The 24,808-nt window shown below is 40.7% G+C and overlaps 1 protein-coding gene across 5 annotated transcripts; it reads right to left on the reverse strand.

Annotated features, from left to right (window-relative positions):
• Positions 1-34: 34 nt before the first annotated feature.
• On the reverse strand, positions 35-24,436 carry INIP (INTS3 and NABP interacting protein). 5 transcript variants are annotated; one of them, XM_060199934.1, is made up of 6 exons: positions 24,285-24,425; positions 22,754-22,849; positions 9,636-9,756; positions 8,366-8,468; positions 3,474-3,549; positions 35-875 (listed from the first exon to the last, which is right to left on the reverse strand). In XM_060199934.1, the coding sequence occupies exons 3-6, from the start codon at positions 9,670-9,672 to the stop codon at positions 780-782; spliced, it is 312 nt and encodes a 103-aa protein (XP_060055917.1). In that variant the 5' UTR covers positions 9,673-9,756; positions 22,754-22,849; positions 24,285-24,425; the 3' UTR covers positions 35-779. The 5 variants fall into 5 exon arrangements, with proteins under 5 accessions (XP_060055917.1, XP_060055918.1, XP_016048754.1 ...); XM_060199935.1 differs by lacking the exon at positions 9,636-9,756 and having other exon boundaries at positions 24,285-24,436; XM_016193268.2 differs by lacking the exon at positions 9,636-9,756 and having other exon boundaries at positions 3,474-3,564; positions 24,285-24,436.
• Between the last annotated feature and the right edge of the window lie 372 nt (positions 24,437-24,808).

Here is a 24,808-nt window from a genome sequence, read left to right on the forward strand (position 1 = left end):
CCACCACCAAGCATCTCAGATACTATTAAAGATGTGCAGGCTGAAAAACCTTTTTTATAGTTAGTAAAAAGGGACTCAACTTGTATACATTTTTAAATAGCACAAAATGGACAGTAAAATCAGGCAGCACAATATGTAGTGACACTATGAAAAGCATGTAAATTTTTTTAAAAACACATTTCTTATAGCTTTTAATATCATTTAGCTACATCATTGATAGTTGCATAGGTTAACAAAATATTTTTAAGACTGATTCATTTAGTTTTATCTTGAGTTTTCCTTTAAAGGTGAGAACAGGGTAACTAGTTCTGAATTATGCAATATTTTAGGATGATCTGTTGACTATACTTCAAAAGGTACACTGATATTAATTCTATAAACAACCAGTGTAAATGTAACTTATTGATTCACATTTTTAAAAAGCACCTTCACTTCTTTAAAGTACTATAAATGATTCTTGAAAATCTATTATAGACGTGATATACTTAGGGCTGGGAGATGAGTTTATGTGACCATCCAATTCAGAGTCTGATTTAGACTTAAAAATCAAACTGCATTACACAAGTCACAAGTGCATAATCAGTTCCTCAGAAAATATAGCTTCCAAAGCCATCAGCATCTTGATTATCTTCCTTTTTGGTGTTTCACTTTCACATCTTCTAAAAAAAGCAAAAAATGTTAAGTTTGCCAAAATTCTCAAAAGTCATAGTATGTCTAGAACTGAAAGATAGTAACTTTGGCATTTGATATTACAGTCATTTTTGTTATAAATATCTTCTTCATTCTGGGTCAAGGCGAGGCAAAACAGGAAGAATAAGATTCCCAAATGCAGAGTCTTGAGTTATGAAGTATCCAGATGAATGTGCGTGTGCATGCTGGGAAAGAATTAAAAAAAGGGGGGGGGGGCAAATAAGGCATTAAGAGTCATCATCATTCAAGGCATTAAATCACTTATATTTTCTGAATGCTTGAGACTAAATTAATTTTTTTTAGGCAGTTACTATGCTGCTACTTTTGTTTAAATACACAAGAGATGGAGAGTAATAAAGAACTGATACTAACATATCAGATACTCATTTATCATTCCAGTCTCTCTAATTCTTTTCAAAGACATGAATTATTTTGTTCCTTGGAATGGGGGAGACTAGCAATAAGAGTCCCAAGCTCTGCTCTTGATCAACAAAGGAGTCTGAGAAGAAAGGAAAGTAGCCAGCAGGAGAAGGAAGAAGAGGCACCTAGTTACTGGTGATTAAAATGCCAACATTGGGAGTCGGGTGGTAGCGCAGTGGGTTAAGTGCACAATACACGTGGCACAAAGCACAAGGACCGGCATAAGGATCCCAGTTCGAGCCCCGGCACCCCACCTGCAGGGGAGTTGATTCACAAGCGGTGAAGCAGGTCTACAGGTGTCTATCTCTTCCCTTCTCTGTCTTCCCCTCCTCTCTCTATTTCTCTCTGTCCTATCCAACAACGACATCAATAAAAACTACAACAATAAAACAAGGGCAACAAAAGGGAATAAATAAACATTAAAAAATAAATAAAATGCCAACATTTTGTAGTCAACACTGGGATGTAAATAACAGAAAAACACCAATGACATCCCTATGTCACTAAATAAGAAGCTATTTTTTAGTTTATATAAAGAGATATGGTATGGAACATCCATATCCTTTGTAGCATTCTAAGGTATAATGGCATAAGCAAAAATGCCTTATATAAGGTCTCTGGGAATCTTAAATTATTTAAGATAATGTCTGTCCTTCCATCCTCCAAAGGGAGGCTGGGCAATATACACCTGAGGAAGATGGGTCCTGATATTGGGGAAGCTTGGAATGTTCCTACTCAGGACCACAGAATGTGAGCTCAGATTTACAGGGATGCAGAGGTCACATAGGCTCATAAGCTGAATATGGGCCCCAGATCACATCAAATTGATGGAATTCACAATCAATATTTATACACCTTTTCCATATTTGGGAGCTACTCTCTTCCCTGATCCAGCTTTCTGGTCCTTCTGCCAGCCATGACATCATCTCCCCAGACAATAATGAGGATTCACCTGCATATCAGACTTCAAGCTCAGGCAAAAAACACTAGTATAGCCACAGGCCCTTTGGAATATTACTAAAATATGCCTACTAGCTATCTACAAAACAGAGACCCCCCCCCCCACCTCATCTTCATCTGCACTATTTCAGCCTTTAGGTTCATGATTGGTCAACAATTTGTTTGGCTTTGTATGTTAACTCTCTTTTTAACCACCAGGCTCCAGATGCTAGCATGATGCCAACCAGACTTCCCTGGACAGACAACTCCACCAATGTGTCCTGGAGCTCTGCTTCCCCAGAGCCCTTCCCCACTAGGGAAAGAGAGAGACAGGCTGGGAGTATGGATTGACCTGTCAAGACCCATGGTCAGTGGGGAAGCAATTACAGAAGCCAGACCTTCAACCTTCTGCATCCCACAATGACCTTGGCTCCACACTCCCAGAGGGATAAAGAATAGGAAAGCTATCAGGGGAGGGGATGGGATACTGAGTTCTGGTGAAATTGTGTGAAGTTGTACCTCTCTTATTCCCCAGTTTTGTGACTGTTTCTTTTTTATAAATAAAAAATTTTAAAAAAAGATAATGTCTGTCCCAAGATCAATACTAAAACTCTACTACAATAAAGAACAATTATTTTTTAATAAATATTTATTTATTTTCCCTTTTGTTGACCTTATTGTTTAACATTGTTGTGGTTATTAATGTCGTTGTTGTTGGATAGGACAGGGAGAAATGGAGAGAGGAGGGGAAGACAGAGAGAGAGGGGGAGAGAAAGATAGACACCTGCACACCTGCTTCACCGCTTGTGAAGCGATTCCCCTGCAGGTGGGGAGCCAGGGGCTCGAACTGGGATCCTTAGCAGGTCCTTGCGATTTGCGCCACGTGCGCTTAACCCGCTGTGCCACCACCCGACTCCCAAGAACAATATTTTTAAAAAGTGATAATTATCACATTCTTATGTAAGAGTTGGTCTTTAAATATCAATATTTTTCTGTACAAGCACATTGACCATTAGCAAAAGAATCCTAGCAGTAAGATCATCAATGGATACAATGGCATGACAACTTTGAAAACAATACATATCCATAAAATTAAATAGACACTTCAGCTTCTAAGACCATTCTGCTCACGCAAATATCCTAAAGTCTTTTGTGCACAAAAAATTCCTTGCCAGGTGCAACACAGAATCAATCATGATTACGTCAACACCATAAAAGATACCCCATCAACACCATAAAAGATACTTTCATTACTATTGTACTGGTCCTTCAAATCCTCTGGGCATGATTGAATATCAGCAAACCACTGCAATTAGGCATAGAATATTTTTATTGACATTGCTACACTAAAATACAAAACTGTGAGAGTTACAAAGACCCAGGAATCTCCAGTGAGACAAGAATGGTAGTTATATTTTGCTTACCTGTAAAGCTGCTTTCTGTTGGGCTGCAATATGCTGCTGCTCAGCATGATCCCGGAAGTCCTTATTAAGAGAGGATCTGGAGAGTGAAATACTAAAATGGGAATCTTAGTTAATTGGCTGTTTAAGGTAGAAACTTCCCTACTTACGAGTCACATTTTTTTCAAAATATTTTTTTAAGTTTTTATACTTATTTATCTTCCCTTTTGTTGCTCTTGATTTTTATTGTTGTTGTTGTTATTGATGTCATCTTGTTAGGACAGAGAGAAATGGAGAGAGGAGGGGAAGACAGCGACTCCCCTGCAGGTGGGGAGCCAGGGGCTCTAACCAGGATCCTTATGCTGGTCCTTGTGCTTTACACCACATGCGCTTAACCCGCTGAGCTACCACCCGACTACTGAAATATTTTTAGTGATAAAAAAAAAAAAAGCTTTCCAGAGTAAGTCTTCTTCTGACCACTAGCTATATTAATTTATAAAAAGTTTATTATTTAACTAGAGCATTAATTATTCCTTCCTTTAAAAAATTTTTTTATTTGTAAAAAGGAAACATTGACGAAACCATAGGGCAAGAGGGGTACATCATCTCCCCAGACAATAACTTGGATCCACTGGCCTATCAGATTTCAGGCTCAGGGGCAAAAAGAAAAAGGAAAAAAAAACCCCAAAACTAGTATAGCCACAGGCCCTTTGGAATATAACTAAAATATGCCTACTAGCTATCTACAAAATGGAGAATCCCCCCCCCCCTTCATCTGCACTATTCCAGCCCTTAGGTTCATGATTGGTCAACAATTTGTTTGGCTTTGAATGTTAACTATCTTTTTAAACACCCAGACTTCCCTGGACAGACAACCCCACCAATATGTCCTGGAGCTCTGCTTCCCCAGAGCCCTTCCCCACTAGGAAAAGAGAGACACAGGCTGGGAGTATGGATTGACCTGTCAATGCCCATGTTTGGCGGAGAAGCAACTACAGAAGCCAGACCTTCAACCTTCTGCATCCCACAATGACCTTGAGTCCATACTCCCAGAGGGATAAAGAATAGGAAAGCTATCAGGGGAGGGGATGGGATAACAGTATATAGACCAGGTCCCATAAGATAGAACATATGTTCACATGTATCCATAAATTAGGGCAAATATATACCTGAAAGAAAAAATACACAATAGTCTGTAGTGAGTCAGTATCAAGTTCATAATGAAATAGCGTCTAATTAGACTTAGATACCCTCCACACCTACTTCCTATTATAGTTCTCTCACTCACTACAAAACTAACCTTAGCAAAGCAAGGACTGCAAAAGCTGAATAAGGGTAAGAGACTGACATACTTTAACGATGACTCTTTAGTCACTATCAGGCCATTCCATCAGCTGGGGCCCTAATCGGGGAGTCCTGAGATTCCCAGACATGATGGGCCTAGAACTCGAATAAATCACTCTCTCCATTGTTACTGGTCATTTCTATCAGGAACAACAAAATTATCTCTTTCTTATTGATGATTTATGGCACCCTACTTTTATTTTATTTATTTATTTGCCTCCAGGGTTATTGCTGGGGCTCGGTGCCTGCACTACAAATCCACTGCGCCTATAGGCCATTTTGTTGCCTTTGATGTTGTTCTTATTATTGTTGCCAATAATGTTGTTGTTGGATAGGACAGAGAGAAATGGAGAGAGGAGGGGAGACAAAGAGGAGGAGAGACAGACACTTGCAGATCTGCTTCACCACTTGTGAAGTGACTCCCTTTGAATGTGGGGAGCTGGGGGTTCGAACCGGGATCCTTACTACACTCCTTGCGCTTCATGCCATGTGCGCTTAACCCACTGCACTACCGCCTGACCCCCGCACCCCACTTTTAAACAGAGTTGAGATACTACACAATCTACAAAGTTGCATTTGTAATGAAAGCTGAAGAACTGAATACTTAAAGTAGAAAGTACAGCATGCAAAAATTATCTGGGACAAAAGAGCTTAACATGTTTGAAGAAATCAAGAGTATATTAAGACTGTAGGTCAAGACTGTGGAGAGATGAAACAGGTTGTTAAAAAATGAGGCTGGAAATAATGAGCCAGATGTAGACCTTATTCTGTAATATTAAGGGGAGATATCCCAAGACCTAAAAGCAGAAGAGCAATATGATCAGAAGTATTACACTACAGGCTGGTGGCTCACCTGGTAGAGTGCATGTTACCAAGCAGAAGGACCCATGTTCAAGCCCCTGCTCCCCACCTGCAGGGGGAAGCTTCATGGAATGTGGAGCAGTCTTGCAGGTATCTCTGTCTCTCTCATCCTTTCTCCCTCTCACCTCTATAAAAAGAAAAGAAGCAAAGAAGGAAGAGGGAAAAAAAAATTGCCACTGAGAACAGTGGAGCCATGCAAGCACAGATCCTTTAGAAAAGAAAAAAGAATAATGAAGGAAGGAAGGAAAAAAAGAAGGGACAGAAAGGACAATTAGAAAACTACTAATGGAAGCGAAACTTGGTTTAATTATTTAGTATTTAGGTGATCTCCTGCCTCAGGGTTAACGCCATTCATTTCCTATGCTGGTTTCTGATTCAGCGAGAGAGAGAGGGGAGAGAGTGGTAGTGCACCCGGTTAAGCACACACAATATGGAGCACAAGTATCCAGGTTTGAGCCCCTGGCTCTCCACCCTCAGGGAGGACACTTCATGAGTGGTGAAGGAAGTCTGCAGGTTCTCTCCTCTCTCCCTCCCCTCCCCTCCCCCCTCTCCCTTCCTCCTCTCTCAATTTCTCTCTTTCCTAACCAATAAAGTGGAAAAAAAAAAAAAAAAGGGCACCAGAAGCAGTGGATTCGTAGTACTGGCACCGAGCACCAGCACTAACCCTGGAGGCAAAAAAAAAAAAAGAATTGCACCCCTCTTATCCTATGGCTTTGTCAGTGTTTCCTTTATATAAATAAAAATTAAAAAAAAGAGAAAGGTACACAATCTGGACAACTAGATGATTAAAGTTAGAGATGTAAGTGTGTAACAGTTATTATCACATAAGTAAAAGGCTGTGAAAACTGACATGTCTTTTTAGTGGAAAGCTGTAATCTGGAAACTAAGTCTAGAGCAGAACTCTAATGAACATCAGCATTCAAGGGATATGTATTCTGCAAAAGAAATCAAGATAACGGGGAGTCAGGCGGTAGCACAGCGAGTTAAGCACATGGTGCAAAGTGCAAGGACCGGCATAAGGATCCCGGTTTAAGCCCAGGCTCCCCACCCGCAGGGGAGTCGCTTCACAGGCGGTGAAGCAGGTCTGCAGGTGTCTATCTTTCTCTCCCCCTGTCTTCCCCTCCTCTCTCCATTTCTCTCTGTCCTATCCAACAACAACAACAATGGTAACTACAACAATAAAACAACAAGGGCAACAAAAGGGAATAAATAAATAAAAGAAAAAAAACTTGAAAAAAAAGAAATCAAGATAACATTAATAGTAAATTAATGGAAGTCAGATTTTTTTTTTTTTAAAAAACAGTGCTAAGGAATGAACCTGGAGTCTCATGCAGTGCCATCATTGTACATGATGTGGCCTCTATAGACCTTTTTTTCATTTTCTTCACTCTGTATTTTAAAGGTAGGGACAGAGAGAGAAAGCACAGCACTGCTTCACAATTTTGGGAGCCCTTTGGTGCCATCTAGTATGCTCCCATGTTTGGGCTTTTTCATGTGCTGCTCTACTGGGCAAGCAATCTCTCAGTTCCTAAAGAGAATATATATATATATATATATATATTTATTTTTTTTATCTTTATTTATTTATTGGGTAGAGACAGCCAGAAATCAAGAGGGAAGGGTGGGATAGAGATAAAGAGAGACAGAGAGACACCTACAGCACTGCTTCACTACTTGTGAAGCTTTCCTCTTGCAGGTGGGGTCCGGGACTCGAACCAGGGTCCTTGGCATTGTAATATGTGCGCTCAACCAGGTGCGACACCACCCAGGCCCACGAATATATTTTTAGAGGACAGAGTTGTGACCAGTGAGGTAGTTAAGCATATTCCTTATATGCTGGAGGTCCTGAGTTCCAATCCCTATTCCTGCATGTGACAAAGTGATGTTCCAGTTTTATTCACTCATAAAATAAATATTTTTTTAAAAGGAATGAAATTATTAATGGTATCAATAGTACAAACTTGAAAGGTATTTTGGTCCACCAGAATTAGCCACAAGGAAATTATAAGTAAAAAAATAATTAAAACCTATTTTTGGTATGTGGTTCAGATGGCCTGAAAAGCAGATCATAGTGGACAGAAGCATAAATAAGGTCTTAGCAGTGTTCTGGTGTGCAAGTGCACGCGTGTGCGTGCGGAAACCATCTAAAATTTACCTACTTTTGTTTATAAGTATGTTTATAAGTATTTCAGTAATTTCATATAATTTCAATAATTTCAGTAAGAAAAACCCTTTTTAAAAAAAGTCCTGGGAGTCAGGCGGTAGCGCAGCAGTTAAGCACACGTGGCACAAAGTGCAAGGACTGGAGTAAGGATCCCAGTTCAAGCCCCCGGCTCCCCACCTGCAGGGGAGTCGCTTCACAGGTGGTGAAGCAGGTCTGCAGGTGTCTTTCTCTCCCCCTTTCTGTCTTCCCCTCCTCTCTCTAGTTCTCTCTGTCCTATCCAACATCATCAACAACAGTAAAAACAACAAGGGCAACAAAAGGGAAAATAAATATAATAAAAAAAATTTTTTTTTAAAGCCCATAGAGAATATATCTAATGAGAATTTAAAAAATCCAATCAATTGGTCAAGTTTCTGTCCTCCAAATCTCACTAGGAAACAGAATATAACATGCAAATTATATGTTAAAAAAAAATTGCCAAACAATTTGAGTTATTTTCTCCAAAACATTTTTTATATCACTGAATGTAAAAAACATTCTTCAATACCTAGCTCCAGGATGATTTGTAGAAGACTGGTTCTGCATTAGTAATTTTCTTTTCTCTTTGTCCAGTTCTGCCAAGATTGCAACTCTATTTTTGTTTTGAAAACCTGAAAGGGAGGAGAAAACAGAAAGAAAAATTTTTAAAAATTAGAGCTCTTGGGAGTTGGGCAGTAATGCAGCGGGATAAGCGCACGTGGCACAAAGCGCAAGGATCAGTATAATGAACCGGTTTGAGCCCCCAGCTCCCCACCTGCAGGGGAGTCGCTTCACAAGTGGCGAAGCAGGTCTGCAGGTGTCTATATTTCTCTCCCCGTCTTCCCCTCCTCTCTCCATTTCTCTGTCCTATCCAATAACAACAACATCAATAACAACAACAATAATAACTACAACAATAAAACAAGGGCAACAAAAAAGGAAATAAATATTTTTAAAAATATTTTTAAAATTAGAGCTCTTTTATAAAACTAGGTCATCTAGAAACCCAGAACAAAATTCTTTTTTTTTTTTTTTTTTTTGCCTCCAGGGTTATTGCTGGGCCTGCACTAAGAATCCACTGATCCTTGCAGTCATCTTTTTTTTTTTTTTTTCATTGTTGTTGCTGTTATTCAGACATTACCATGCTAGAGGACCTGGGTTCAAGCCTCTGGTCTGTAACAGCAGGTGAGAAGCTTCATAAGTGGGGAGGAAGTACTATAGGTGTATCTTTCTTTCCCTCTCACCCCTTCCTACTCATTTTGTTTCTGTCTCTATCAAAAAAAAAAAAAAAAAAAAAAGGTGAAGCATCACCCTGCAGGTAGGGGGTGGGGGTCCAAACCCTGGTCCTAGTGCATGGTAATACATGCACCACCACCAGACACCCTTTATTTACTACCTGAACGCTGCAGCTCTGGCTTATTGTACTGGGGACTGAACATGGAACCTCCAGTACCTCAGGCATGAAAGCCTTTTTGCATAACCATTATTCTATCTCCTCAGCCCAATGTATATAAATTTATATAAATATTTTCTACTTTTATTGATATATCTTTTATGAGGTGCTAGGACTTTGTGCACATACAGTACCATTACCTTGGGCCAATTATATTTAAGAGATTGATGCTACACTGTCCACAGAACTTCCCTAGTGCCATAGTTGATTCTCCCATGTGGTGAAGGGTTCAAATTTAGGGCCCTGCACCTGGCAAGCTACTGGTAAGCTACTGGTAAGCTATCCTTGGACCCTACTTGTTTTCAGGGGTAGGGCAGTAACACAGATAATAGAGTGCACACATTACCATGTGTGAGACACAGGTTCAATCCCCCAGTGCCCATCTACAGGAAGGAAGCTTCACAAGTGGTGGAGTAGAGCTGCAGATATTTCTCTCTCTCTTCCCCTCTATTTCTCTTGTCACTATCCTGAGGGAGAAAAAGGAAGAAAGGGAGGGAGGAAGGGAGGGGAGGAAAGAAGGGACTGAGGGAAGGAAGGAAAAAACGTCTAGTGAAAGTGGTGGAATCATTGTGGAGGTACAGAGCCCCACCAAAAATCAAGGTGACCAAAGAATAACCATAAAGTAAGCTATTCTCTTGCTCTGAGAGGTGTTCTCTTGTTAAAACTTATTATTTCTTTTATATCCTTAGATTCGGGTTAGGGAAGAATTATTATTTCTTTGTAACCTTTTCTCTAATGATTTTAGACTGTTTGACAGACAGTTCTAAAAATATACTTCCACTTTTAGAACTATAACCCTGTCTCCATTCACAATCATATATAGTCTCATTTTCATATTCATTTAGACAAATTTAACTTCCACACATTTCTCTATCACTAAAAACACTCTCAAGTTAACTAGCATTACATTAAATTACATTTAAAAGCTAAGAGATGATATTAAGTTTCTGTTAATAGCTCTATCACATTTAAATAATGGTTAATTGGAACAGAGAAAAAGGGAGAGACAGCACAACACCAGAGTTGTCCTTGATGTATGACACACCCATGTGATGGCAGGGCTCAAAACCGGGCCATGCATATGGTAAGGTAGGCACCCTACCTGCAAGCTGTTCCTCTGACCCCTGGAATTGTTTTTATTGGGGAAAAAAAAAAAACTAAGTGTAGAACCGGATAAGGGTCCTGGTTCCAGCTGCCTCCTGACCTGACCCTAGGGGAGTCGCTTTCTATCTTTCTCTCCTCTCTGTCTTCCCCTCCTCTCTTCATTTCTCTCTGCCCTATCCAACAATGACATCGATAACAACAATAATAATAATCACAACGATAAAACAATAAGGGCAACAAAAGGGGAAAAAAATAGCCTCCAGAGCAGTGAATTCATGTGCAGGCACCGAGCCCCAGCAATAACCCTGGAGGCAAAAAAGTTTGGCAAGCAGAAAGACCTAAAAAGACAACATAAAGTACCTAATGAAACAGTTTCTACTTAGAACTACATACCCTCCTCACTTATGTTCTATTGCACGTCCTTCAGTCACTCCAAAGCTAACCCTGTCGCACAAAGTAAGGACTACAAAAGCTGAATGAGGGCAAGAGACTGGCATACTTTAATGATGACTTTTTAGTCACTACCAGGCCACCCCATCACCTGGGGCCCTAGTCAGGGGGTCCTGAGATTCCCACACAGACATGATGGGCCTAGACCTTTAACAGATCCCTCACCACTGTCACTGATCATCTCCATCAGGAACAACCTCTCTGTGGGCCCCTATAGGACCTGGTCCTCAATGGAAATCAACAATGGAAGGGAATGCTCCATTCTCCAAAGGGAGGTTGGATAGTATACTCTGCCTATCACCCGAGAATGATGGGTCCTGAAATTGGCGCAGCCTGAAATGTTCCTAGCTGTGACCACAGAATGTGAATTCAGACCTATAAGGATGTAGAGATTACATATAGGCTCCGTGCTGACTATGGGACCAATTTCGGATTGATGGGGTTTACAGTTAACAATATATATTTTTTTAATTTTTTAATATTTATTTATTTATTCCCTTGTTGTAGTTCTTATTGTTGTTGTTATTGATGTCATGGTTGTTAGTACAGAAAGAAATGGAGAGAGGAGGGTAAGACAGAGAGGGGGAGAGAAAGATAGACACCTGCAGATCTGCTTCACCGCCTATGAAGTGACTCCCCTAAAGGATCCTTATGCTGGTCCTTGTGCTTTGCACCACGTGCGCTTAACCCGCTGCGCTACCGCTGGACTCCCCAGTTAACAATATTCATGTACTTTTCCCATAGGGAGCTATTTTCTTCCCTGATCCGGCTTTCTGGTCCTTTTTCCAACTGTGAGTGACACCATCCTTCCAGACAATAGCTTAGGTCACTTGCATATTGGATGTCAGAAGCAGGCAAAAACTAGTTGGGTCATGGGCTCCCTAGGATATGCCTAAAATAGACCTACTAGCTTTTTCCAAAATGGAGACCCCAAATCTCCATCCATAATATTCTTGCCTTTAGTCATTACTAGTCAACAATTTTCTCTGCTTTCTATTTTAACTCTTTTTCAGCCACCAGGTTCTAGATACTAGTGATGCCAACCGGACTTACCAGGGCAGATGACCCCACCAATGTGTCCTAAAGCCCCATATCACCAGAGCCCTGTCCCACTAGGGAAAAACACAGGCTGGGAGTATGGATCAACCTGTCAACACCCATGTCTAGTGAAGAAGCAATTACAGAAGCCAGACCTTCCACGTTCTGCACCCCATAATGTCCCTGGGTCCACACTCCCAATGGGTTAAAGAACAGGAAAGCTATCAAGGGAGAGGATGGGATATGGAGTTCTGGTGGCAGGAATTGTGTGGAATTGTACCCCTTTTATCCTATGGTCTTTTCAGTTTTCCATTTCACAAATAAAAACTAAAAAAAAAAAAAGAAAGAAAAAAGAAAAAGTGAAGTGGTGCTGTGGTGTCTCTTCCCTTCTTTAAAAATAAAAAATAAGGAAGTTGACCCCCACAGGCTGCTAGTTGATGGTATGGCTGCTAGTTGATGTGGTGCCCTGGTGCATTAATTTAAAAAAGGTAAAGAATCTCAGGAGTCGGGTTAAGCACACATGGCGCAAAGCACAAGGACCAGCATAAGGATCCCGGTTCGAGCCCCCGGCTCCCCACCTGCAGGAGAGTCGCTTCACAGGCAGTGAAGGAGGTTTGCAGGTGTCTGTCTTTCTCTTCCCCTCTCTACCTTCCCCTTCTCTCTCCATTTCTTTCTGTTCTATCCAAAAATGACATCAATAATAACTACAACAATTAAAACAAAAAAACAAGGACAATAAAAGGAGATGGATAAATAAATAAATATAAAATTTTTTTAAAAAGGTAAGTAATCTCAAATAAATAAATTAATTAAATCAATAAATTAATTTAATCTCAAATTAAATTAATCTCAAATAAATTAAGATAAGTAATCTCAAATAAATTAATGAAATAAGGAACCCTCCTGCACTGCTGGTGGGAATGTAAACTGGTCCAACCTCTGTGGAGAACAGTCTGGAGAATTCTCACAAGGTTAGACATGGACCTTCCATATGACTCAGTCATTCCTCTCCTAGGGATATACCCCAAGGACTTCATAACACACAACCAAAAAGATATGTGTACACCTATGTTCATTGCAATACAATTCATAATAGATAAAACCTGGAAGCAATCCAGGTGCCTCACAACAGATGAGTGGCTGAGAAAGCTGTGGTATATATACACAATGGAATACTATGTAGCTATGAAGAACAATGAACCCACCTTCTCTGACCCATCTTGGACGGAGCTAGAAGGAATTATTTTAAGTGAACTAAGTCAGAAAGACAAAGATGAGTATGGAATGATCCCACTCAAACAGAAGTTGAGAAAGAACAACAGAGAGGGAAACTTAAAGCAGGATCTGAGTGAGTCTGGAGTAGGGCACCAAAGTAAAAAATCTTTGGGTGGCAGGTGAAGGTGGATGTTCAAGCTTAAGGGGGGGAGGGTTAGTGGAGGGGGGAGATGGGGTGGGATGGGACACAGTCTTTTGGTGGTGGGAATGGTGTTTATGTACACTCCTATTAACTTGTAGTTATATAAATCACTGTTTAATTAATATGAGAGGGGAAAAATTGATTGAATGTCTCAAACTTTTTAATGCAGAGACCATAGGCTGAGTCTTTGAAATGTTGATTCTCCTAAAAGCTTAGACCAGGATGAACAGAAACAACTGGTGGCGTTACTCTGTAAGACACAGCTATATACAAATAATGTCAAAGCACATAACTTATGGTGATGTTGTCTATGATACAGTAAATCCTAATAATGGGATTAAAAAAAGAATAAATTAATGAAATAAATTAAATTTTTAATTGCCACCATGGGTATCACTGGGGCTTAGTGCCATGGGTCCCAGGGGTCATTCCCCCTTTTACTTCTATTTTGTTTGAAAGAGAGAAATTAATGTCTATAATAGACATTTACTGGAGTCAAAGTTGAATAAATTCAGCCTATCTTATGTTCAGAATAGAGTACTGAGAAAAACACTTGAGTTAAAACCTAGAGGATGAATAATATCACACTAGCCCACTGCCCTTTAAAAAGATCTCTCTAAGGGAGTCGGGAAGTAGTGCAGTAGGTTAAGCACAGGTGGTGCCAAGCACAATGACCAGCATAAGGATCCCGGTTGAAGCCCCCCGGCTCCCCACCTGCAGGGGAGTCGCTTCACAGGTGGTGAAGCAGGTCTGCAGGTGTCTATCTTTCTCTCCCCCTCTTTGTCTTCCCCTCCTCTCTCCATTTCTCTGTCCTATCCAACAACAATGATATCAATAACTACAACAACAATAAGAAAACAACAAGGGCATCAAAAGGGAATAAATATAAAAAAATCTTTAAAAAAATATCTCTCTAGCTGCTATGTTTAGAACAGAATATACAAGAAAAAATAGGAGATTTACAGTAAAGATCAACTCACAGATAAGATATTGTTAGTAACTAAGGACCTGAAGAGACATGAATAGACAGAAAAATTATTTAGTATGTTAAATCAAAAGGGTAGAGTGAATATGAAGTCAGGTTTTGGGCTCTTATAATTAAAAATCATATTATTTGTTTTTCTATTGTTACTGTAAAAAAATATCACAAACTAAGAGGCTTAAAACAATACAAATACATTATATTTACAGTTTTCTTTTTTAAAAAACTTTATTTATTTATTTATTCCCTTCTGTTGCCCTTGTTTTATTGTTAATAGTTATTATTATTGATGTTGTGTTGGATAGGACAGAGAGAAATGGAGAGGAGGGGAAGACAGAGAGGGGGAGAGAAAGACCTGCTTCACCACCTGTGAAGCGACTCCCCTAAAGGTGGGGAGCCGGGGACTCAAGCCAGGATCCTTACATGGGTCCTTGCGCTTAGCGCCACCTGTGCTTAACCCGCTGCGCTACCGACCGACTCCCCTGACTCCCATCTTTACAATTCTTTAGGTAAGTTGGTATTCTCACTTGGCTAAAATTAAAGACTCTTAACTCTACCTTTTCTAGCTTCTAGAAGCTACCTGAGTTCCAGGGCTCCTTTCTTTACAAAAATAGACTTCTCTTAGTTGGAGAAATAATTCAACTGTAGTATATAGCTATAATGCAATTTTCAGAACCTTCTACAGTCATTTTTATGACAATAGCCAAGAAAAAGTTCACTGTTTGTAAGGACTCAAGTGATTGGACCCACCTGGATAATCTTCCCAATTTATCTTAATAATGTGTGTAAAATTCCTATTGTCATGTAAGTTAAGAGTGACATATTCCAGGGATTTTGATGTAAGCCAGGGGTTGGAGAAAATAATTATTTTTGCCTACCACTCTTTTTTTAAAAAAAAAAAATTTATTTATTCCCTTTTGTTGCCCTTGTTTTATTTTTTTAGTTATTCTTGTTGTTACTGATGTCTTCATTATTGGATAGGACAGAAAGAAATGGAGAGAGGAGGGGAAGGCAGAGAGAAGGAGAGAAAGATAAGACACCTGCAGACCTGCTTCACCACCTGTGAAGCGACTCCCCTGCAGGTGGGGAGCCAGGGGCTCAAACTGGGATCTTTATGCTGATCCTTGCAATTTGCGCCACCTGTGCTTAACCTGCTGAGCTACTGCCTGACTCCCTGTCTACCACTCTTTAATGATGCATGGAATGTATTCAGTGGTCAAAGCTCAACTCATATCAAAGAACTATAGTTGATGTTCTCAAAAGGCACATACTGGCATTCTGTCCCCTATACCAGAGACATTAATAAATTATAATGTATGGATTTTTTGGGCATTGTCATTCAGTAGCTACATTAAGTTTTTCCTATGCAAACAGTATAGAAATAATTTAATACAAAGAGTAAATGTAATATATCCAAATAAACAAGCATTTAGATATTTCAGCAAGAGCCTTAGGGTCTACAGAACATATATGGACTCCCTCTGCTGGTACTTAATAGTAGTATCTGATGACACTAACAAAATCACTGTCAAAAGAATAATGGAGGGAGTCAGGTGGTAGTGCAGCGCTTAAGCGCACGTGGCGCAAAGCACAAAGACCGGTGTAAGGATCCTGGTTCGAGCCCCCGGCTCCCCACCTGCAGGGGAGTCGCTTCACAGGCGGTGAAGCAGGTCTGCAGGTGTCTATCTTTCTCTCCCCCTCTCTGTCTTCCGCTCCTCTCTCCATTTCTCTCTGTCCTATCCAACACAACATCAATAACAACAATAACTACAACAACAATGAAAAACAACAAGGGCAACAAAATGGAAAATAAATATAAAATACAGATTTTAAAAAAAAAGAATAATGGAGAGGGCTGGTGGTAACACACAGTGCAAAGTAAAAGGACCAAAGCAGGGATCCAGGTTTAAGTCCCTGGCTCCCCACCTGCAGGGGGGGGGGGGTCTCTTCACAATCAGTGAAGTAGGTCTGCAGGTATCTATCTTTCTCTCCCCTTTTCTGTCCCCTCCTCCTCTCTCAATTTCTCTCGGTCCTATCCAACAACAATAGTAACAACAACAGCAACAACAATAGGAAAAAGATGATCTCTAGGAGCAGTGGATTCATAGTGCAGGCACCAAGTCCCATTGATAACCCTGGAGGCAGAAAAAAAAAAAAAAGAATGGAAACTAGAGGTCTGATCTAAATTCACAAATTCACTTCTATTTAGAATAGGAAATGCTTCTTAGTAGGTTCAATCAACAGCAAAGCTAAGAACAATTACTTTATATTGCAACTAGTAAAAAAAAAAAAAAGCAGCAAACTATCCCACAATTATTTGTGCTACTAAAGGAATATAAAGTTTATTTTCATTTGTATGGTATGACTGATTTTTTTTTTTTTTTTTTTAAGAAGAATTCTTTTTTTTTTTTTTTTTAAACTAGACCACTGCTTAGTACCTGCAATTGAACATGGAGCCTCACAGCTTCAGGCATAAAAGTCTTTTTGTGGGGGGAGAATACAGGTCCAAAAAGGGTGACAGAGGACCTAGTGGGGGTTGTATTGTTATATGGAAAACTGGGAAATGTTATGCTCATACAAACTATTGTATTTACTGTCAAATGTAAAACATTAATTTCCCAACAAAGAAATTAAAAAAAATAAAGAAAAGAAACAAAAGAAGTCTTTTTTGTATAATTACTATGTTATCTCCCTAACACAGCAGCAGCATGTTTTTCTTCCAAAATAGACTTCTCTCAGCCAGAAAAAAATTGAGTTGTTAGAAAAATCATGATTTTTTTTTTTCTAAGCAAAAAAGCATCATGACTTTTCTGAAAACCCAATAAATAGCTCAGTTGGTAGAGAGCACAGAACTTGAGTGTGTAAGGCCCCTGGTTCAATGCCTGGCATTGTATGTACCAGAATGGTGCTCTAAGTTCTTTCTACCCACCCCTGACTTCTCCCCAGGTGAAACTCTATCTTATACAAAATACACAGATTTTTTTTTTTTTTTTTTGCAAACAGGATTATCTCTGGGGCTCAGTGTCTATACAACTCCACTGCTCCTGGCAACCTTTGATTTATCTTTTTCTTTTCTTTTTTGGTAGAGGTGAGAGAAAAAATAGGGAGGGCAAGGGAGGGGGGAGAGAGAGGGAGAGATATCTGAAACACTGTCTTACCACTGCCCCAAACCAAATCTTTAAAAAGTTTCTAAAGTAGTTTTCATTTTTGTTCACATTATTATTATTTGCCTAGAGGGTTAGCATTGGGGCTTGGTGCCTGCACTACAACTCCACTGCTCCTGGAGGCCATCTTTTTTTTTTCTCATTGTTGTTGCTGCTGTTGTTCTTGGATAGGACAGAGAGAAATTAAGAGAGGAACGGAAGACAGATAAGGGGAGAGTAAAATAGGCACCTGCAGACCTGCCTCACCACTTGTTAATCGACCCCCCACACACACACACACACACACAACCAGCAGGTGGGGAACCTGGATCCCTGCACTTCACACTATGTGCTACCACCTGGATCCCACATTAAATTATTTTTAATATGAGCCCTTATAACTTGGTAACAACAAAAAAAGAAGAGATCAATGAACATAGGAGAATGGTGACCTATGAATAATCCACACAGCACACATGACTTACAGAACAGAACTATACTATCAGGTTAAGCTGACACACAGCAAACATTTCACAATTCTCCCTCTCCCTCCCCCCCACCCCACCCCCACCCCAGGTTATCACTGGGGCTGGGTGCCTGCACTATGAACCCACTGCTCCTGCTGCCATTTTTTCAATATTTTTTTATAGGACAGAGAAAACTTGAGAGGGGAGGGGAGGTGGGGGGGGCAGGTGGTGTACCTAGTTACGTGCACAGATTACAATGTGCAAGGACCCGGGTTCGAGCCTCCAGTCCCCAACTGCTGGGTGAATGCAAGTGGTGAAACAGTATTGCAGGTGTCTCTGTCTCTCTCCCTCTCTATCACCCCCTTTCCTCTCAATTTCTGGCTGTCCCTATCCAGTAAATAAAATAGAGAAAGAGAGAGAGAGACAGGTAGACACCTGCAGACCTGCTTCACCACTTGTGAAGCGACCCCCCTGCAGGTGGGGAGCCAGGGACTCGAACCAGGATCCTTGTACTTAGTACTTAACTCACTGCACCACTGCCTGACCCCCACATTTCACAAATCTTTATTTTCTTACACTAGGGTTATTATCACTGGTGCTCAGTGTCATTTCCTGAGAGCCATTTTTCTCTTTTTCTTTCTTAAATAGAGGGCAAGGGCATGGAGAGATAGACAAATGTAGCATGGCTCCACTACTCATGAAGCTTAAACTCAGGTCTCTGCATATGGTAATGTATGTGCTCTACTAGAGCCCTACAATTGTATCCTACAAAAACCTTTAATTTGGGGCAGGGGCAGATAGGATAATGGTTATACAAACGAACTGTCATACCTGAGGCTCTGAAGTCCCAGGTTCAATCCCCCACACCACCATAAGCCAGAGTTGACCAGTGCTCTGGTTAAAAAAAAAAAAAAAAAAGATAGGGGAGTCGGGCAGTAGCGCAACGGGTTAAGCGCTTGTGGCCGCAAAGCGCAAGGACCAGCATAAGGATCCCGGTTAGAGCCTCCAGCTCCCCACATGCAGGGGAGTCGCTTCAGAGGCAGTGAAGCAGGACTGCAGGTGTCCGTCTTTCTCTCCCCCTGTCTGTCTTCCCCTCCTTTCTCCATTTTTCTCTGTCCTACCCAACAAGACGACAACAATAATAACTACAACAATAAGGGAATAAATAAATATTTTAAAAAAAAAAGATAGGTACCAAAAGCCTTTAATTTGTCTAAATTGCAAATAGTACACCAAACAGATTCAGGGGGCTTCCAACTTCTAGTGCTGGCAGAATACTTTGGTCAGATTAGTTCTGCAAGTATAATTTAAAAATATGGGAAATATTAAAGTTTTACTATATGAAGACACTGGAGACTGATCAAAATCAAGCAGAAAATGTGTGGCGTTTTTCCTGAAGCACTAACCAATCCACAAACATCTAGATACCCACACTTTACTGGTTTGAGGTATCAAAGGGTCAAACTGAGGACTGGAAAAGTAGTTGGAAATCATGATTGAGATCTGAAAGGAAAAGGTAAACAAGTGTAAAGGCAAAAAAAATGTGTGGAAAATTCACACAAAAATTTCGTTTTTGCTACTGTTAATCTACATAGGTAGGTTATTCTGGCCCAATAGAAGTAACAGCTGGAGTCTAAAAACACTGATCAGGAGATTCCAGCAGCTGCCCAACAGAAGGAGGATAAGCGTTTACAGTCTGAGGTGAGTTAGAATCCATCATTGAGAAAATTACACTCAGAATTCAAACTTTCTATAATATACTAGTATCTATAGTATCTAGTATCCAAAAGTAAATCACTTAGTGTGAAAAAGGGAAATGTGATTCATACTAGAAAGGAGGAAAAAAAAGAAAAAAGCAAGACTGGTTACACAGCATAGTGGTTATGCAGAAAAACCTCCAAACCGAAGCCAGGTGGTAGCACACCTGGTTGAGTATACAGTGTGCAAGGACCCAGGTTTGAGCACTGTACCCCACCTGCAGGGGGAAAACTTTGTGAGTGTTGAAGCAGTGCTTTAGGTGTCTCTTTGTCTCTCCTTCTCTATATGCACCTACCCTCTCGATTTCTAGCTGTCTCTATCCAATAAATAAAGATAATGAAAAAAATAAAAGACCTCCATGCCTAAGGCAACAGTTTACAGGTTCAAACACCAGCACCACCAGGAACCAGAGGTCAGCACTGCACTGGGGGAAAAAAATAGGGGTTAGGCAGTGGTGCACTTTATTGAGTGCACATATCTCTATGCACAAGGGCCTAGGTTCAAGACTCTAGTCCCCACTTCACTTCACAGTGCTGCAGGTGTCACTCTCTACCTCAAAATGATGCACACAATGCAATTAGTAGTAATCAACTATTATGTATTCAAGGATTTAAGGAAAATAGACACCTAACAAATAAAAGGGGCATCTTAGCAGGAAAGTATGAACTTACAGAAAAGGACCAGATGGAAATTCTAGAGAAAAAAAAAAAACAAACTACAGAATGAAAATGCTCACTGAGTTGAATTAACACCTGACTGGATGTATCAGACCAGTCATTAAACTTGAATTTAGGGGCCAAAAATGTAGCTGACTGGGGCCAGAGGGTAGCGCACCTGATTGAGTGCACATGTTACAATGCACAAGGACCCAGGTTTGAATCCCCGGTCCCCACCTACAGGGGGAAAGCTTTGCGAGTGGTGAAGCAGTGCTGCAGGTGTCTCTCTGTCTCTCTCCCTCTCTATCACCCCCTTCCCTCTTGATTTCTGGCTGTCTCTATCCAATAAATAAATAAAGATTAAAAAAAAAAAAGATGTTGAGTATGGCACAGCATGTCTTGTATATGCATAGTCCAGGTTTGAGACCCAGTACATGGTGTGCTATGATATCTCTCTCCATCCCTTTCTCTTCCTAAAAATCAGCCCATTGCAGTATAGTCACTCAAGCATGAGGCCCCAACTCTACAAACAAAATAAAAGCCAAAACCTTGAGGTTAGAAAACTGGAAGTAATCCAATCTAAATCTTGCCACTTGAATAAATTCAAGTATTCAAGAAAAAGAAGTTGTCATGGATATTTATGCACCATGTCAAATGATCTAGGATATATGATTATAGTCCCAGAAAAAGAAAAGTTGGATCAAAAAAATTGCTAAACAATTATCCACAATTCATGAGACTCATTTTTATTCCTGTATTACTATTATTATTTTTATCAGAGCACTCCTCAGTTCTGATTTATGGTGGTGCCAGAGATTGAATCTAGGACCTCTGGTACCTCAGGCACGAAAGTCTGTTGTGCTACTAATGATGCTATTTTCCCAATACACTCAAGAAAATTTCTGGTTAAAAATAAGAGAAGTTGGGGGCCAGGTGGGCACAGGGCACAGTGAGCTAAGCACAAATAGTGCAAAGCACAAGGACCACTTAGAGGATCCTGGGTTGAGGCCCCGGTTCCCCACCTGTGGGGGGGGGGGGTCACTTCTCTCCTCATCTCTGTCTTCCCTTTCTCTCTCAATTTCTCTCTGTCCTGTCCAACAACAATGACAGCAATAACAACAATAACAACAACAATAAACAAGGGCAACAAAAAGGGAAAAAATAGCCTCCAGGAGCAGTAGATTCATAGTATAGGCACCAAGCCCCAGTAATAACCCTGGAGGCAAAAAATAAAATAAGTTATTTTGTACTGATGCTATGGACTCAGATAACTCATTTTAAAACAAATATTCCTTTAAGATACATATATTTTATTTTGCTTGAGAGAGTTCTTAACAAAGGTGAAATGCATGTGTAAGTTTTCAGGAGGGAATGAAGGTATTAAGGCCTGGTGACAATGTAACTTCTTTAAAAATAGTTCTAACCAACACAACGATTGCCACTTGCTTCACTTCAGACTGTGTCCAGAGACTTCACGTGTGGAATGACAACCCTTCAGCTTCATTACTCGGGTGAGACCTTTCCTTTCATAGTATACTCTAATTCCATCTCAGGTGGTTCACTTTCTAACAAAGTCCCAAAACCTAGATATACACCAGTTTCTGTGAGAGAGAGCATATGTTCACACGTATCCGTAAACTACTGCAAAATATATACCTGAAAGCAGAAGTACACTAGAGTTTGCAGTGAGTATCCCCTTAACACTTCCTCTCCACTATTCCAAGCTTTGGGTCCATGATTGCTCAACAACTTGTTTGGCTTTGTATGTTAACTCTCTTTTCAGTCACCAGGTTCCAGATGTCATCAGGATGCCGGCCAGGCTTCCCTGGACTGAAGACCCCACCAATGTGTCCTGGAGCTCAGCTTCCCCAGAGACCCACCCTACTAGGGAAAGAGAGAGGCAGACTGGGAGTATAGACTGACCAGTCAATGCCCATGTTCAGCGGGGAAGCAATTACAGAAGCCAGACCTTCTACCTTCTGCAACCCACAATGACCCTGGGTCCATGCTCCCAGAGGGATAGAGAATGGGAAAGTTATCAGGGGAGGAGGTGGGATATGGAGAATGGGTGGTGGGAATTGTGTGGAATTGTACCCCTCCTACCCTATGGTTTTGTTAATTAATATTTTCTTAAACAAAAAAAAATAATAAATTAAATAGTTCTAATTTCAGGTTAAAAAAAAAGCAACAGAATACAAATATATTCTGTTGAGAAGGTCCTAAGGTTTACAATGTGAATAACTTAACACAGACTAAAACACAAGTTTAATAATTACTACAGATGTTACATAGTTGACACAATGTTAGGCTTGTTTCAAATACAGGGTCTTTGCGATTCATCTTTTCAATTCTCTCTAACTGCACTATGCTAAAATCTAAAATTAACAAGATATATTTATTATAAGGAGGGAAGGCTCCTGGTGAAATAAGAATTTCCGGTATGCATTACCTTGTCCTGATGTGTTTGCTGCCATCTTCCTATTTCCTGTTTCAACTATGTTCAGTGGCAATTGGTCAGCACTTTACAAGCAAGCACCTGTAAGAACTGTGCACACACATATAAAATATGCACACACATATAAAATGCACCATTTTAATAACAAACTGAAAGTTGTCAGGAACATCTAACCTTCCTACAGTTAAATGTTTGCACTTGCTTAATCTCTTCAGAAACATCTGAGAATCATACAGATTTAAATTTAAACTCAGCACAGCTTTAAAATAATTATATCATTAATGTTGCTAATTCTTGCAGATGCTGATTTCACATTTAGCATTACTGTGTGTGTTTTTTTTGGGGGGGTATAATTCTAGGTTTTGACTTTTTCACTTTGTCATTGTTGGTTTACAAGGCTGTATGACCCAGGGGTACAATTTCTTACCTCTTCCTATTATATGCTACTACAGCCAAGCCACAAGCCACCACCAGAGCACAAGTAACGTTCCACCGTAATCTACTTCTACCCTTACCACAGCCTTGAGTGAACTCAGTTCTACAGATAGTTTAAGAGCTTCTTTCCCTTTGATTTTGTTCCCTTGCTTTGCTTCTCTATATTACAATTATAAGTGAGAGCTTCTGGTTTTGTCCTCTCCGGACTTATTTCAGTTGGCACAATCCCCGCCTCCAGTCCCATCTGTATCGTTAACATTGTCTGTAATATACACCACCAGGCTGCATTTACCAAATTACTAACAAATGTAATCATTTGATTACATAAGTATCAGTGCTAGGAAGAAAATTATTCATCTATGATGACTTTTGATTCCTTAAAAGAAAAAAACACACCCAGCAACCACAGCAAATGCTGATAACTAAAAAGTGAAATGAATACAAAATCTGCACCATAAACTGAAAATGTTTCAAATTGTTTTTCTAAGTGGGGAAATGGTGTTTGATTTGTTAGTTTCCAGGCAGGTGGTTTTGTACTGGGTCTTGTGGAGATTCCAAATGATTAAAACCCTGGATGCCTTCGAGGAACATAAATTCCCGTGGGTAAATACAATCTCATTCAAGCAAATATACTAATAAGGATTTTAAAACGCACTTCTTAAAAGGTGCAAACACTTCTGGGAAAACAAAGGGGGACAGTCTTCTGACCGGTATGAGGGACGCCTTCTGGGGAGCCAGGGAATAAACAGCCTGCAAACAGATGTAGGTTGTGAACAAAATATTGTTGGGTGTCCGCTGCAGCTGAAGCACGGGCGAGAGAAGCCAAGTCACAAAGGAAGAAGAGGGTCTAGTGAGGTTAGGCTGGGCAGTGACAGGACTGGAACCGCGTCTCAGAAGGGTCTGGGCCGGAGGGCGTAGCAGGCGGCAGGGCGGAAACATAATAAGAGGAAAGGGGTGGGGAGAGAGAAAAGCTGAAAAGCAAGGAGACTCCGAAGGCCGCCACCTTACGGTAACAGGGACCGCGGCAGCAAGTCAGTGCTGAGGTCACACATTTTTTTATTCCGTAGCGCTGCCGGGATGCCCAACGTACCTGCGATGCGGGAGCGCCCCAGGACTGCTTTGCTGCAGAACCGCGCTTTCAAAGGGGGCGCGACCACTCAGAAACCGGCAAACCGACTCCAATGTGCCGCACTCCAACCTTCCCGCCCCCGCTGTGCTTGTGCTTCCGCTTCCGGACTGGTGGACACCCGACCGAGCGGAAGTCCCGCCTTCCTTCTGGATCCAGGGCCATTCCCTATCACAATTCGTGCTTTAACTACTATATCGTGTATATGTCACCTCTTTTCTAAAGAGCGGCAGCCAAAGAGGCTCATGGGAGATGCAGGCCGCGGGGCCTGCAGATGTTAGGGGCGGGGCCGGAGACAAGGTGTAGAGACTTTGAGCAGGCTAGTCCACGCCTGGGCCGGGCCGAGGGCAGTGGGCCCCTAGGACCTTAAATGACTAAATCCTCCAGGACCAAGGCCTGAGAAAATCTGCCAGCACAGATTTGGGTCTGTTTAGGCTGGGCTCACTTTCAAGCTTTCCTTTTTATTTCTCTGAAGGATACTGATAGGG

Source organism: Erinaceus europaeus, chromosome 10 (genome assembly GCF_950295315.1).
Source record: "Erinaceus europaeus chromosome 10, mEriEur2.1, whole genome shotgun sequence".
In the NCBI taxonomy this organism is placed as follows: Eukaryota; Metazoa; Chordata; class Mammalia; order Eulipotyphla; family Erinaceidae; genus Erinaceus; species Erinaceus europaeus.

Excerpts from the sequence above, each read along its gene's own strand:
- INIP (XM_060199933.1), bottom strand. The coding sequence starts at position 9,672 with ATGGGCACTGGGGGATTGAACCTGTGTCTCACACATG. Across the intron at positions 8,469-9,635 it reads GAACCTGTGTCTCACACATG|GTTTTCAAAACAAAAATAGA; the intron begins GTAATGTGTGCA and ends CCTCCCTTTCAG. Across the intron at positions 876-3,473 it reads AACAGAAAGCAGCTTTACAG|CATGCACACGCACATTCATC; the intron begins GTAAGCAAAATA and ends ATTCTTTCCCAG.